Source organism: Aptenodytes patagonicus, chromosome 1, assembly GCF_965638725.1.
Source record: "Aptenodytes patagonicus chromosome 1, bAptPat1.pri.cur, whole genome shotgun sequence".
NCBI lineage: Eukaryota > Metazoa > Chordata > Aves > Sphenisciformes > Spheniscidae > Aptenodytes > Aptenodytes patagonicus.
In genome coordinates this window covers 165,709,255-165,725,466 of record NC_134949.1, presented here as the reverse complement: position 1 = coordinate 165,725,466, position 16,212 = coordinate 165,709,255, and the positions used below count along the sequence as shown (strand labels likewise).

Below are 16,212 nucleotides of genomic sequence, written 5' to 3'. Positions count from 1 at the left end.
GAGTAACTGCTTAATTCAATATTTGCTCAAAATACTAAGAAAATAGAGGGGGAACCTGGCAACGCATAAACTGGGTAATCCACGGTGCTTATCTGTAATGATCAACCTTCACTCTACATGCGTACGTGATGTAAAAAAGCTTCCCTTGTGTATAAAGCAGAAAACTACAATGCGTCTTAAATTTGTCAGAAGTGGGTAAGTTGTGCCTAACAGCAATCACTATAGAACTTTTACAATCCTTATACTATTGCAGGCCCAGTCTCACAGTCTTCAATCTGTTCTTACCCAAAAAACTGGCTATGGTTAAGGACTGATTGGTTTGCAGGACACAATTTGACCTGTACCTTAACACTCTACGCTTTTTTGCAACATGTCCAAGCTCCCTTCTTTATGAAAATTTATCAAATTGTTTCCAAATGTAGTTATTTTTTCCATTGTGCTTTAACTTGAATTTTGGAAAAGGTTTTGTTAGGTGTGGGCCATATTACATGAAACCCCTCCACTCACCATATCAATATGCCTACAGCATGGCAAACATCCACCATTGGAATCATTCTCCCTTTACTTGCCTAAGCTGGTCACCATGGAATCCTACTAGACTCAGTGGAAGGAGATGAGCACAGCTGTCATATGGAGTAAGAGATAAATGGCTCTCTGAAGATCCTTCTCTTTCCTTTTAACTATGCAGAGGGTTTATGGTAACAAGCTTCAGATTAATGTGTAACTTCTCAATAAGAAAAATTGAACAAGATAAATTCTACTACTAATGTAGATATACTGCAATGTGCAATTATGGAGCTATTGAATTCAGCACAGTTTTTTAAAAACAATTTGACCCATGTACAGCTATACTTCCACAACCCGTAATTACTTGGTTGTGCCATATATTTTTAACAATTAAGGAACTATTCATTGAAAAAGGTAAGTGAAATAATTACCTGTAAAACCAGTGACACCCAAAGACAAAAAACCATGAATCCATCAAACACACACCAACGGTCCTTTACATAGGAACTATCACCCTACAAGAGAGAGAAAAGCTAAGAGGTAAATTGTTGTTTTACTGTCAGGATTTAAAAATACAGAATCATAGAATCATAGAATAGTTTGGATTGGAAGGGACCTTTAAAGGTCATCTAGTCCAACGCCCCTGCAATGAGCAGGGACATCTTCAACTAGATCAGGTGGCTGAGACTCCCGTCCAACCTGACCTTGAATGTTTCCAGGGATGGGGCATCCACCACCTCTCTGGGCAACCTGTTCCAGTGCTTCACCACCCTCAGCGTAAAAACTCTCTTCCTTATATCTAGTCTAAATCTACCCTCCTTTAGTTTAAAGCCATTCCCCCTTGTCCTGTCGCAACAGGCCCTGCTAAAAAGTTTGTCCCCATCTTTCTTGTAAGCCCCCTTTAAGGATTGAAAGGCTGCAATAAGGTCTCCCTGGAGCCTTCTCCTCTCCTGGCTGAACAACCCCAACTCCCTCAGCCTTTCTTCATGGGAGAGCTGTTCCATCCCCCTGATTGTTTTCGTGGCCCTCTTCTGGACCTGCTCCAACAGGTCCGTGTCTTTCTTGTGCTGAGGGCTCCGGAGCTGGACACAGTACTCCCGGTGGGGTCTCACCAGAGCAGAGGAGAGGGGCAGAATCACCTCCCTCGACCTGCTGGCCACGCTTCTTTGGATGCAGCCCACGATACGATTGGCCTTCTGGGCTGCAAGCGCACATTGCTGGCTCATGTCCAGCTTTTCATCCACCAGTACCCCCAAGTCCTGCTCGGCAGGGCTGCTCTCAGTCCCTTCATCCCCCAGCCTGTATGGATACTGGGGGGTTGCCCCGACCCAGGTGCAGGACCTTGCACTTGGCCTTGTTGAACCTCATGAGGTTCACACGGGCCCACTTCTCGAGCTTGTCCAGGTCCCTCTGGATGGCATCCCATCCCACAGGCATGTCAACCGCACCACTCAGCTTGGTGTCATCTGCAAACTTGCTGAGGGTGCACTCGATCCCACTGTCTATGTCATTGATGAAGATATTAAACAGTACTTGTCCCAATACGGACCCCTGCGGGACGCCACTTGTCACTCATCTCCATCTGGACATTGAGCCGTTGACCACTACCCTCTGGATGCAACCATCCGACCAATTCCTCATCCACTGGACAGTCCACCCATCAAATCCATCTCTCTCCAATTAAGAGAGAAGGATGTTGTGGGGGACTATGTCAAAGGCCTTACAGAAGTCCAGATAGACGACATCTGTAGCTCCTCCCTTGTCCACTGATGTAGTCACTCCATCACAGAAGGTCACTAGGTTGGTCAGGCAGGACTTGTCCTTGGTGAAGCCATGTTGGCTGTCTCAAATCACCTCCCTGTCCTCCATGTGCCTTAGCAAAACTTCCAGGAGGATCTGTTCCATGATCTTCCCAGGCACAGAGGTGAGACTGACTGGCCTGTAGTTCCCCAGGTCTTCCTTTCTTCCCTTTTTAAAAATGGGGGTTATGTTTCCCCTTTTCCAGTCAGTGGGAACTTCACCAGACTGCCACGACTTCTCAAATACGATGGATAGTGGCTTAGCAACTTCATCCGCCAGCTCCTTCAGGACCCGTGGATAGATCTCATCAGGTCCCATGGACTTGCACACCTTCAGGTTCCTTAGATGGTCTCGAAGCTGATGTTCTCCTACAGTGGGCGGCTCTTCATTCTCCCAATCCCCGCCTTTGCCTTCTGTGGCTTGGGCAGTGTGGCTTGAGCACTTCCCAGTGAAGACTGAGGCAAGAAAGTCATTGAGTACCTCAGCCTTCTCCATATCCCGGGTAATCAGGTCTCCCATTTTGTTCCAGAGAGGGTCCACATTTTCCATAGGCTTCCTTCATATCATAAACAAAAGTCCTTGGAAAAAGGAAAAGTCTTCTCTGTACCACTTTTAAAATGCCACTTTTGAAAGACTCCAAAAGCCTAGTATCTGAGCTAGAATATGCTGGAAACATATAAACACATCCTCTGGGTGAATAAATGGTAGCTTCACTCTTGTGCGGTACTGTTCAGCTTGTGTCAAAAAGAACTTTTAAACAGACCTATTATTTACACTTTGATGTAAATCAAAAAACACACAAAAAATGAACATTGGGCTCACTTTTCCATTGTATTGCCCGTTACAAAATACTTGCACAGGAAGGTAAGTGTAAAATGCTATCAATCTAGTATTGTGACGTTCAATTACTTCAATATTGTTCAACAGCTTCAATTAAATCAGTATCATTTTACATTAATTTTTTCATATGTAAATTTCAAGCAAGTTTCAATCAAGTTATCATTTTAATCAAGTTTCTTTGGGCATTTCCTGAGCAACTCTCTACCATCTCAAAATGACAATTCATTCTTTACACTTCATTAATAATAGGTATGGTGAACTTTTCAACATTGATATTATTGGCACTCCATTGATTGTCTAGCACAAGGATTCAGAGCATACCTTTGCACTACTGAATAAAAAAAACTCAGGAAAGAAAACTGAGCACTGCATCCTTGATGACCCATATGCCTTCCTAGCTGTTCTCTGGCTCTGCTTTAGACTTCTTCAACTAGGTCTCTAAAATAACACCTGAGCATGGTTTTGATGATAGTTCAATCCAGAGATCACTCCTAAAAGGCAGCATGGAGAAGACTGAATCCAAGCTCAGTTTCCTCCCTACTACACTATTCTCAACCACTGCTCCAGTTTGCATGACTAGACATCCTCACGTTTCACAATGACTTGCAACACAGGCCCTCCACTGCAAGCTACAAAAACACTTCTTTGGTGGGCTGCTAATGCCTCACACTTTACTTCAACCACCGAATTGAAAAAAATCTACATTACTTAAGTAGATTACGGCTGAGAGTTAGGTAGTTTTGTGTATCACATGGAGCGTAGAGGAAGTTGGGGACCAAATGCATATAGATAGATGCAGCTTATTGAAAGGGAGACTAGAGAAGACTAGACCTAAGGAAAGTGGATATCCCAGTTTCATGTTGTATAGCAGTAAAAACATATGCAGAGACATTGGCAGTGTATTTTGGGGCACATAAACACCCCTTTCCAAATGAGGTTTCTCCTTACGGGTTGAACATACCCTCCCCTGCCTTATACATTAGCCGGTTCCTTTTCTCTCTTTAGTGTTCTTCCAGATACAAACTACTGTGTTTCACATCCAGTTTTCACAGGTATAATTGAGGAAAAAATTATTGTCAGGTCTCAAGAATCTTGAAGACATTACTGGACTTTGGCCTGTTATGTGATTTCTGGCTTGATACACATTGTTTCTTATCTCAGTGAATAGTTATTTCAGTCAACCTGTACTTGGTTTTAAATGTCTCGCATTTTCATTGATTTTAAAAGCACAGACATGATGTTTTGTTTTAATCTAATATTTTGAATGACGTACACTATGCCAAAAATGATTTATCATTCCTTGCAGTAGGTGACAGCAAGATACACTGTGTAAATAGAGACAAAATATGTTTTTTTTAAAAAGTTTTATTTCAGTTGCAAAAATTCTTCAGGGTAGAAGTGAACAAAGTAAGGGTACAAGGAAAATACAGTAAGTGATTTTCAAATCAGAAATAAAGGACAGAGAACTTCAACGCAATTTTCAGACAGGATTTTCTAACACATAAGGATGTTAAAGTTCTCCTCAGTCCAAGAATTAAGAGGAGGAAGACTGCAAATCAGGGAAGGAACAGAACAGGAACTTTTGCATCATAATTTTAACCTGTCCTTCCTCAATAAAGTAGACTTTCCTAAGTAAAGTCTGAGCTAATCAGAAACTCTTCACTCAGGGCTGAACAAACCCAGCTGTTTCAGTGGTTATGTTCAGTAACTGTGAAGGAGATACGTGTTATTTCTCTGTGGAGATCAGCTAACAACACCCTAAATCTCTTACCCTGTTCAGTAACTGTGAAGGAGATACGTGTTATTTCTCTGTGGAGATCAGCTAACAACACCCTAAATCTCTTACCCCTCTCTCCTCTCCCCCTGTTCCCTCTTAGTGAACAAATCTCTGGTGAGATTTGTATCAACATGCAACTTGAGTCCTTCAATTGTGGCTCTGAACAAAGATGCTGATTGGTCTTTCTCTTGCTGAAGAACTCTTTGAAACTTACTTTTCTTCTCTTAAGCACCCTTTGTCTGAAGCAACAAGTTTTCCCCTGTTATGCTGTACAGATCTGAGCATGAACTGGTGCGGGAGTTCCTGTATTCACCCTCCTCTGAATAAGCCGTCAAGAACTCACTAAAAGCCAAATCTTTTTTCAGAAATTGTTTTTTCTCTCCACAATACATGTGGCATGATTGAAGCAGCTCTGCTGTTTTCTCCTTACAAAGGAAGATGTCGTGACCCTTTCCAGTCTTCTCACTAGTCAGGCTGCTCCACCACCTCACTTCTCTCGTTGTCACGTCAGGCCAGCTTCCCCCGCTACGTCCTCCCTGTCAGGGAGGCTTTCAGCGGATCGCCCACAGAAATTTAGGGCACCTGAATCACCTCTGTAGAAACTACTCATCTGGGGGGAGGTTCTGTCCCTTTCTGCTTTGCATGTAGGGAGCTTTGGCTAAATCCTTTTCATGTTTGTCATTTGGCTGGCAGTGGACGTGGCGGGGAATCTTTAATGCATTTATACTGTGTATTGGCATATGGGATGTTATTTGGTGTTGGAAACATTTTTAAGGCAGGACCATGTCCTGCTTAATGTGAAAATCAGAATATACCTTTTAGTATGAATCTTGATATAGACTTTTAGTGCTACTTCCATGAAAAATCTAATTCTGACTAAACACAGGCTAGCACTCACATATTAATAGCAATGAACAGTGAGTTTCATTCACATTTGAAAAAAGCCTTGGGCTGAAATTCCACACTCACGGTCAATGGCAGCCTGTTTTTAGACTTGGAAAGGAATACGGATACATGAAATTTAAATACATCTGGTGACATCTTACCTAAAATAGCTGAAGTATTGCAATGTGTTAATCCCTCACCCTTTTTTCATCATGTCTGCTGAAATGTGAGAATTATTGATGAGGTTTGTTTTAGCATTTTTTTGTGAACGCACTATCCCAGACCATTTACATTATGGTTTATAAGTCTTTGAAACGTGATCTAAACATTTGCAAAAGATGAAGGATTAGTACTGTAGACTAGAAGCCTCATGCTGAGACTAATCCAAACCTCTTAAAGTCATTAAAGCTGCTGACTCCCTACTGCCTACAGTGGACAGTGGATTCTTTAATGTGCACAGCAAGTCCTGAAAGCTTCTCCAGCAACATGACTTACAGTCTATCTAGACAACAAAATCATTTGCTTCTGACAGAGCAGTGGATGTCAGTGAACGACTGCAGGCTTGGGACAGCCTTTGGAAGGCTTTTGCGCAGTAAACCATGCCCTCATTTAATGCCTCTTCCCGGCAAACTAAGGGGCGCCACTCAAACTCAGTGGACTAGCTAACTAACTAACAGCTATTAAACACAAAGCATTTTAAGATACATAAAAAATCTGAAGTCCAAAGCAGCAATACTGCTTAGCTGTTAGATGGATCAATCTTTTCTTTGTTAATTAGAGGCCTATTCATTATTTTGTAATACCCTTCCTAGACTCCCCAAACAGTTTCTCCTAATATGCTTCCCTCTTTTCCCTCAGTATTTATTTACGACAGGTCAGCATCACTGTTAGGCTAGTACACAACCATGGAAATCGCTTTCTTGGTAAACTACACATGCGGAATGGATCGAAAGTCTGCCTCTCTCTTAGAGATGCTAATGTGAATTAATCTGAAATCTGACATCCCAAAAAGAACAGACAAGCTTGACATAACGGTCTGTAATTAACATATTATATTAATATTAATATATAATATTAACATATATTATATATAATCAAAATATTCTCTGCCCTATGAGAACTTAACTTAATTTTCTATGACAATGTTGCCATAACTAAGGAAGAATACCTCAAGTTCAGCGTAAGATCTTAGTGTTTCTTTACCTACTTGAAAATAGGACCAACAAATAAATCTCCTCCATTCCCCCAACATTCTCCTTATTTCACCAGTTTTCGCCTAATTTTAGCACCATTACATTAACTGAGTACAATGTATTAGCTCATTTCTTCATTTTTTATTTTCACGTGCAATACTAATACCCCAGTAACAGCACTGAGATGCCGGAAGATACACTTTCTCAATTGTAACCAGCACATTAAAGATAAAACACCACTTGTCAGTATTAGGTGCCCTAAACAGTCATTACACAAGTTCACAGAAAAAAACAATTTTATAAGACCTAACTCATTGGAAATGTGAGCCAATACAAAATACAGACAGAACCACAGACAAAAGTAGTAACGCCTGAGGTAGTCACTCCATGAGAGCCATTACAGTTTAACTTACACCAGAAGGGAAGACTAACCAGACTGTAATTTTTTAATAAAAGTTTATTCCATTATCAACCTTGCTGAAAACAAAATACTCTATGAAATCAACATCTGAATTGCATAAAGCAATCTGCTAGAAGATTGATTAAGTCTGCTAATTTTGTTAAGCAATTTCAGTATCTCATTGGTAAGGTAGACAGCTACATGATAGCACAGTCATCTCCTAGGTCATTTCTGCCCTGCTTATCTCTTAACATCTCAGGGACACCTCAGGATGAACAGCAAATCCCTGCAGGTGAAAAGTCTCCTCTGCCTCTCTGCTTGCCTTCAGGAATTTCTTCTTCTCTCTCATCCCTGACTACAACCTGTTCTCTGAATCCTTCCCTCCCGCCTCTTTCCAGACACCTCTGTGGGAAAGCTAAATGAAAGAAGTGATATGACATTTGCTCTGAGTAATCAGATTTATCATCTGTCTGTCATTAGGAGAACATTAGTCTCCCACTTTTCCTCACAGTCTCTGACAAACAGGATAGCTGAAAGATGGTACAAACGCAGAGACCAGCAAGCTCAGTAACAACCAGCTACTTTGCTATTCTATCATGGTCACTGGATCCTGCATGTGATGGTGGTAAATAAAGCACACTGCACATCAACAACTCTAGCAAATTCTTCAGCTCACCCTGTGGGCTACTTTGTGTAGCACTACAAATAAGCATTAAGGGGTGGAGGCTGACCTTTACTGGCATTTTAGGAGCAGCATAAATGCACGGGAGGAAATAGAAGGAATAGAGGGAATCAGAATTTGGGAGTATCCTTCCCCCCCCCCCCCCCCCCCCCCCCCCCACTATGCTCATTATAACACAAAAAGAGCAAGCTAGAAGAGAGGGCACAGCTGAGTTAGGGAACCAAGTCTCACCCTCCCTCCCCCATTCCCTTACTCCACACAAACACCACAGGGCACTGAGGTGGGAGTGGGACAGAAAATTAAATCAGAGCTCAAGGGAGTGCCTTGCCTGACCTCCCTCTCCCCCCTGCAAATGCAGATAAAGATACACATACACACACAATGGGTATGTATCTCCTACCCGGTCACATCCCTTATGTTTCTGGCTCAACTGCAAACTTTCCCTATTTCCTTAAAAACCTGCAGTTTACAGGTCTGTTTAGTAGCAGAATGATGTGGACAATCCAGCCCAGCCCCCAACCTGTCAAATACTTTCAACATTTTCCTCACACAGAAAAGAGAATGAAGAGATACAGCCTAATCAAGATGAAAAGCTGCCTCTGACTTCTGTTCTCAGTTCTCCTCTTCTGTCCCCCAAAAATAAAACTATTTCTCAAATGTGCTCATGTGTCAAACATTAGCCCCCTTCTTTCTTCTTCAGAGCTTTGCAACTCCACAGCTGCTCCAGGTCTGACTGAAGCAGGACCTCAGACAAGACAGACGACTCTCAGCCGCACTACCCAATTCTACTCAGCCTGACGTAAAAAAAGTCAACCTGAAGCATTTTATTATGCAACAACCAGCAAATCACATACTAGCCATCTTTTAGTGCAAAGTACTTCTGTAACTGTAAAATCATGATCCATGCAGGAAACAAAGGAAATTGTGGATTGCTTAGCTAAGACCATGTTAATAACCAAAGAAAAACTGGCATATTTTAAAATGGGTGGTCACCTCCAAGTTAGCCCTCTGCAACAGTGATAGTATCACTTCAAAATGAACCAACATTTTTTTTTTTAAAAAGTCTGCATTTGGGAAAAAAAGAAACAATAAGGGGGGGACACAGCTTCTTATTTCTGTATGTCATCTTTTTCTCATAAAGTGTCTTCATTCACAGTGAAGGAACTTATTTAAAATATATTCACATAACAGCAATTGATTTGCAACAGCCAATGGAATTGGAATTGCTGTGTGAAGCTTAACTCTAAACGGTTATAGTGGGTGTAATATCACTTTATTATCAGAGTTAAACAAGTTCAATTTGTAACTACTCATGTATTGTACTGAACTGCTCCATCATCAGATGCTTCCAAGTAACACATTACATAGTGCATAATTCATCTTTGTCATAACATGTAATGTAACATTTATAGTAATCTTGTAGTCTATGCTAGAAAAATGTTGGAAAAATCACTTGATGTTACAGCACACAAAACAAAGTTACTCTACTTATAATTAAAAAAATGAAACACAGCTCTTGCTGGTCCTTTGGATTAGAGGGTGATTCCATGCATGTTACAGACACACAACACACACAGTTCCAATCTATCATTACAAAAAAGCTATAATCACTACAGAACCACTACTTCATCACTTGCAATAATTTTTAAAAAAATAGATTTTTAAGTTAATTTGTTGAGATTTTCAGATTATTTTAGAAATTACCAATGAAGATGTAAGGCTATTTCATTAAAGAACAGTCTCAAACATATTTTTAAGGCACACTAGATTTTTGTTAATTTATGTAATTAACTTCACCAAACTCAGTATTTCATGTTTCATATTGTAATGGGAGGGTTTTAAACTATAGTATTCACCATCTCATTTGCTGTTTCTAACAGAAAGAAAAAAAACCCGAACACCAAAAAGCCTGTAAAGGAAGAAACAAACCCGGCCATGAAGTAAGAATCAAGACTTTCAAACAGACAAACAAGAACCATTTTACTTGCTAAAAATCCTGTAACAGTGTTTGCTGTAAAATAAGGGGGGCAATTGGGAGTAGTTAAAAAATGTCAGTTTAAACCAAAACTGGTAAAGAAAATTTAGAAACAAACCAGAAACAAACATGAAAACATAACACAACACTCCCTTCCTCGAGTACAAAAAGTATCAAGGGGAATAACCATTTCCACAAAACGATGGAAAGGAATGCATCAACACACCTCCCGTATCAGCCAAATCACTGTAGAGCATCTCAGTTCAGCTGAGTGACAATTAATTCAGGTTGCCCACTATTCAGAGCTGCCAGGCACAGCCTTCATATATAGTCAATACAGGACAGATGCTAACACCTTCTTATCAATACCCAACAGTAGGTATGGCTACAGAACATGTGGGGAGGGAGCTTTGCTGGTGTATTACATTGCTGCTTTCTCGATACACCACTTTACCACTGCAGTTGGGTGCCAACACGCCCTGCAGAGAGGTTTTACGGGTTACTACACTGCAAGCCTGAATTTCATTTCCCTCTCCATCTGCTCATTAGCCAACTGTATTCAGCGCCGTAAGTATTGCCTTACTAGCTGACTTGGCTCCCTTGGATATTTTAAGGGTTCAGCAAATCTAAAAAAGGCTTATCAGGAGGAGGATTAATAGGATCCCCCTACCTGGAACAGCACTCACTGTTTCCAGGAAGTGCACAGGAAAAAAGTCTTCACCGCGAGAACGGTTAAACATTGGAACAGATTGCCCAGAGAAGTGCTAGCATCTCCCTTGCTGGAAATACTCAAGACTCAGCTTGATAGGACCCTGGATAACCACATTAAGCCCCTGCTTTGAATAAGAGGTTGGTCCAGACCATCTCCATAGGCCCCTTCCAACCCAGACTTTTCTCTGGTTGTGTGCATCTAAGACAATCTCCTCAAGATGCCAGTTCCTTGGGGTAGACTCCAGTGCCACACATAGTTCCACATGCATGGACGTATTTCCAAGCTCATGCTTGGAAATGCTCTGCAGCCTTGAGAAGGTGATGTGTGTTAAACGCTGCTGTGCTTCATCCAGCAGTATTCTGCCCTCCCCCAGCTCCAATGTTTATGGTGGATGCAATGGGTGGATTTGGATCCAAATGTTTCAAGGTAAAAGCTTTCACTCCGAAGCATCAAATATTGCCTGGAGATTGAATAAGGAGATTTGATAGGCAAACAGTCTCACCTAACATGACAAAACTCAGATTTATGATCATCATTCACAGCTCTCCTTCAACAGAAAAAAGCCACAATGATGAAAGTTGGAACAGATAAGAAGGAGGCACTTTTTAGAAAGAGGATTTTATTATTTGGTAATTAGCATTATTAAAAGCTGGAGAATCCTTTTTATACTACAGAGACCAGGAAGTTTATTGAAACAACAATCTTAGTATAGCTGTAAGAAAGCAATATTTGTATTAGCGGTGGAGAACACAATACTCTGAAATGAAATTTTATATTCAGCTTACTGCCTTAAAAATCCCACACAAATTTCACCATTTTCATGAAAATACAGCTGCACAGAAATCTTCTTATTCCCTTCCACAGGGATTTGGATGTCATTAAGATTTTTTCATCTTGATGTCTGGTTTTATTCTCTCAACTTAAGAGAGAAGACAACATGGGCATAAAATAAAATAAAAAGATATTGTTTAATTATAGCAGACTTCCCTGAAAATGCAAGTTTCAACACAGAAAGGCACATTAGGGATGAAGTTCCCTCTCTTCCTACCTGATTAGATATCAGGAAAAATTTCTTCACTGAAAGGGTTGTCAAGCATTGGAACAGGCTGCCCAGGGAAGTGGTTGAGTCACCGTCCCTGGAGGTATTTGAAAGATGCGTAGATGTGGTGCTTAGAGACATGGTTTAGTGGGGGACTTGGCAGTGCTAGGTTTATGGTTGGACTCGATGATTTTAAAGGTCTTTTCCAACCTAAATGATTCTATGTTATCCAATATGTTGATTTCACCGCTATCCCGCTATATGTGTCATTTTACCCTGACATGAAGTGATACATTAAAAATATCCCTCGATAATAGCTGCTTTCATGAAGAAAAACCGTAAAGTAATCCTTGAAAGTGCTATTAGAAAGGGAAAAAGTTAACATTACTGAAAAGTAAAGTTTTGTTCATCTAATTGGTCTGTATATTGAAAGAGCAATTTCTAAATACATTATGAAAGTCAGTATGTTGTATATTTTTTCTCAGCAACTTTAAGGTTAAATTTTGATCACCATGGTAAGTCACTAAGTATTATATGGACACATACTTCAATCCATGCCCAAAAATAATTTCTCACTAAAAATTTCTATGACCCATTGACTGGTTAGAAAAATTACCATTTTTATTTTAGAAATACTATGTAAGTTCACTAAGTAATTTAAATGCCTTTGATTTTCTAATACTCTAATGCAAAAATGGTGCAAAAAGCCCCACTGTGTAATATGAGTCATTACTTTCCTGTAATAAACACTCCAACAAAACCAGGCACAAGTAACCATAGAAACAGGTGCGTATATTCTAGTGCCATGGTCTCTAACCTTCCCTGGCCCACAGGCAGTAACACCCAACTAGCAGCATGCTGCAGGCAACTTCGTGTTTGTTTTCCTCATGATAATCAGTTTTAATTTTTTTAATTTCCTGTGACTGGAAACGGCATCGGAGCATTTCACTAGCGATATGATCCCAGTAGGCTGGGAACAGATGTCCTTGCGATGGACATACGCGCTTAGCAAAACAGCAACAGAGAAACACAGGAAAAAGGTAGACAAAAGAATCAACTTTTGTAGACTGAATGTCTTACCCATTATTTGAATATCAATACTGTTTGCTATGAAATAATATTTAAAACTATCAATCAGAGCTGACAACACCAAAATACCCCAGTATTTTTTAAGTTAAATTTTAAGACAATTTGAAATAATATACTTTTTGCCAACACAGAAGAGCATGGGACCTGCACTACACATCTAGGTTTCCAACAGCATTATACATAGTACAGCATTCTATTTTTCTAATGTAGATAAGTAAAATAATTTGTCATAAGGACAAATAGTTTTCACCTTATAAACCCAAGAAGTAGAGTCAAATGGGAAACTCAAATCAACTGGGTCTTTTTTCATGTTTGCTCTGTGAGCTTTTTACTACCACAGGTAAGTAGTTTTCTATTTTTTCCCTCCACATCATAACACCCTGCTTAATCAAAGCATCTTGTCATTTTCTCATCCTTGCCACTGATTCCACTGGTTATGCCCCTGCCCTCCAGGTTGAGGTTCTCACTCCTGTTTGTGACTTGCACATCCCGAGACTGAGCTTTCACCACCAGGCATCACCAGCACATCAGAGCATGCTGACATGGGATGATAGAAGCCACATACTCTGTTTCACTACCTGACCTTTGAAAACAACTTCCTGATCCTTAACTCATTTATATGCCATGGGGTATACAGCATATGTAAAGTCACGGACCGCAGTAATTTCAGAATTTCCATCTTCTGTTTTCAGTCTGTAACACAGCAGAAACTCCCTCGACAAAGTTACTAAAAGCTGGTAAGCCAGCTGACAGTGTTTCACCACGATTCAATTAATATTTCCATCATTTATCAGAAGGATTAAACTCATTTTGTAATTTCTCCGTTCTTGTTAGATGAAGGTGGAATGTTTAATATTAGAAGTACTGAAAAGAAGGCAAAACAGATACTTGTAATAAGGTACAGTAAACAAGAGTTCTGTAATCCATAACTCAAGACAGACTTCTGAATTAGGCTGATTATGGAAAAAACTCATTTAAGTATAAATGAGTTAATGCCATAAGCGTTAAAAAGAAGCTGGCATGCAGTTGTCTGTATACTTTCTGTAGTGTCCACCTATCCATTGACAGCAAATCAATAATAACGAGTTAGAGTAATGGCTGACTGTGAGATACCTAAAGGCTAGGTGTCAGCCTAGGTACTTTAAGCTTCCCTTTCAGTCAATGGAGAAAAACAGGCCAGATAAATCACCTTTTAGAAGAGCCTACTTTAGACACAAACAACTAATTACAGACAGTTGCAGACCCTCAAATTAGTGCTGATTAATCCTACTAAAAGTGTTTCTATTTTAAGCCCAAAAATCTATTCCGTGCAAGCAAAGATAAAAAAGTGTCAGAATATGCAAACGGACATCAGCTGCCACTGGAAACAATTGTAGACCCCAGATTAGATCATGGCAACCAGCGTATTTCATTACAGCATAAAAAGCCCGTCTCTGCCTCCCATTGCTTGCACTACAGGTGGAAAATTCCTTATATTGGCAGAGAACTGAATGTACAGAGTTAAGCCCGCATGGCTCAGGTAAGTCTCCAGCCTGCTCCGTCCTCGATTCTCTCTTCTTGAGCAGTTAGATAGCAACCGCAGCAACCAAAGCACCTATCAGAAAAACGACGAGGAAAATGTGCTCTCTGCACAGGGCTAACGCTGCCTGGGAACACCTGACATGCTGAAAGCTACTGATTTCCATTAACTGGCCTTTAGTACTGGACAGAAGCAAAGGAAACGGCTCCCATCTAACTGTGACTGTGTTGGCAGAAGATGAAGCTTTGTTTCAGTTCCTGCATGAATTCACCGAGAGAGTGCTGAAAGCTAATGGTGCAACCATTCACTTCAGCCCCTTGCAGGGGTACTGAAGTCAGTGAATAGCGCTCAGTGCTACTGAAATAAGCTCTGACAAAACCACTCGCAACTACTTCAGTTAGTACAAAAGTTTTGCTGTGAATGTAATTGATTTAACAATGGGGGAAATGTCAAGGACCATTACTTCTGACTTTCTATAATCTCCTTTGTTAGCTGACGTGTCACAACTGCACAGTGAAAAGAAAGACATTTCTATTAAATTCAGTGCACTACTTGTGCTATACAAGAAAAATTGTAATTTTCAGCATGATGATACTAAAATAAGTGTCAGCTAGGCTTTTTTAACAGACAGGAGAGAGAACTCTCACACTTTTTATTTTACAGTGTTACTCTTCTAACAAAGGAAGAGGATAAACCATGCCTCCTTTTCACAACATGATTTCAGTGTAGGTTTTCTAATACCATCATGTCTGTGATTAGAAGCCTCAATGAGGATGCGGTATAATGAAGATAATTTCACATACCCTCACAGTGTCCATGGAGTGAAATGATATCCATTCACCTCTCATTCCCTAAAGGCTGAATTGTCACCTGAGACATCTGTTACTTGGCTCCTTTTTGTTGTAGTGGATGTGAATTCTTTCATATCACGGACACAGTTTCCTGAAAGTTTCTCAGATTTTGGCACGTTTTCCTCTTTGCTTATTTTATTATATAATGCCACCAGTGCAACTGTGTCTAATACAAGCAATTTACCTGGAATATTTCTCTATCTCCTTATTCCATCTCCTAATACAAAGGCCGAAAGTAAAAACCTCTAATAAAGATGAGATACCTTTAAAGTAAGGTATCCTTACCTTGCTCATACCCATGTGAGATGACCTTCAGAAGACACCTGATTAGAAAGCAGAAGGTAATTTCTGCATCACACCGATTAGAAGAAATACCAAGTCCTTCTGTCACAGGTTAGGCTCCCTGCTTTCTTTCAGAAGTCTGATGCTCATCTAATATCACACCTGTTTTAGGCTTGACAAGTTACCTTTCATTTCTCTAATTCCGCCCCACCTCCTTTTTTCAATGAGGAGATCATTTTGGAAACTTTCCTTGAATCAATGAACAGACCTATGTCAAGCACATACAGTCATGTTCATAAGTGACATATGAGTGGGCATGTAAATGTGAGCTTTGATTCTGAGGGACTGTGAGTCTTGTCAGTTAGGTTACAAGTTGACTCATGAACTATTTCGACAGACACAAACCTTAGTTAATTCATGGTGCTCTCAGAAGCCTGCCGATCAATCAGTAAGTTATGCAGTGGACATAAAATTCATGTAATTGGGAGACCAGTTTAAATCTTATTCAAGATACAGTGAAGGAGATTGATCTGCTTTCATTTAAACAGACTTAATACTTCCTTGATGCAGCTGATTATAGCAGAGCTCTTTCTGACCAAGGAGCCTGAGACATGAAAGAAATCACAACCAAAGAGTCACTATTTACATTCTGGGAAATAAA

At 40.3% G+C, this 16,212-nt stretch overlaps 1 protein-coding gene across 4 annotated transcripts in view; it reads right to left on the bottom strand.

Moving 5' to 3' along the window:
• The window catches only part of NALCN (sodium leak channel, non-selective), a 266,845-nt gene that overhangs the window by 231,912 nt on the left and 18,721 nt on the right, over nt 1–16,212 (bottom strand). For 2 of the 4 annotated variants that reach the window (XM_076361468.1, XM_076361476.1), the window contains one exon: nt 939–1,022. The exons of the other annotated variants lie outside the window; for them this stretch is intronic. In XM_076361468.1, the coding sequence (XP_076217583.1) occupies nt 939–1,022 (84 nt within the window). The remainder of the gene's footprint in view (nt 1–938; nt 1,023–16,212) is intronic. 4 annotated transcript variants of the gene reach the window in all.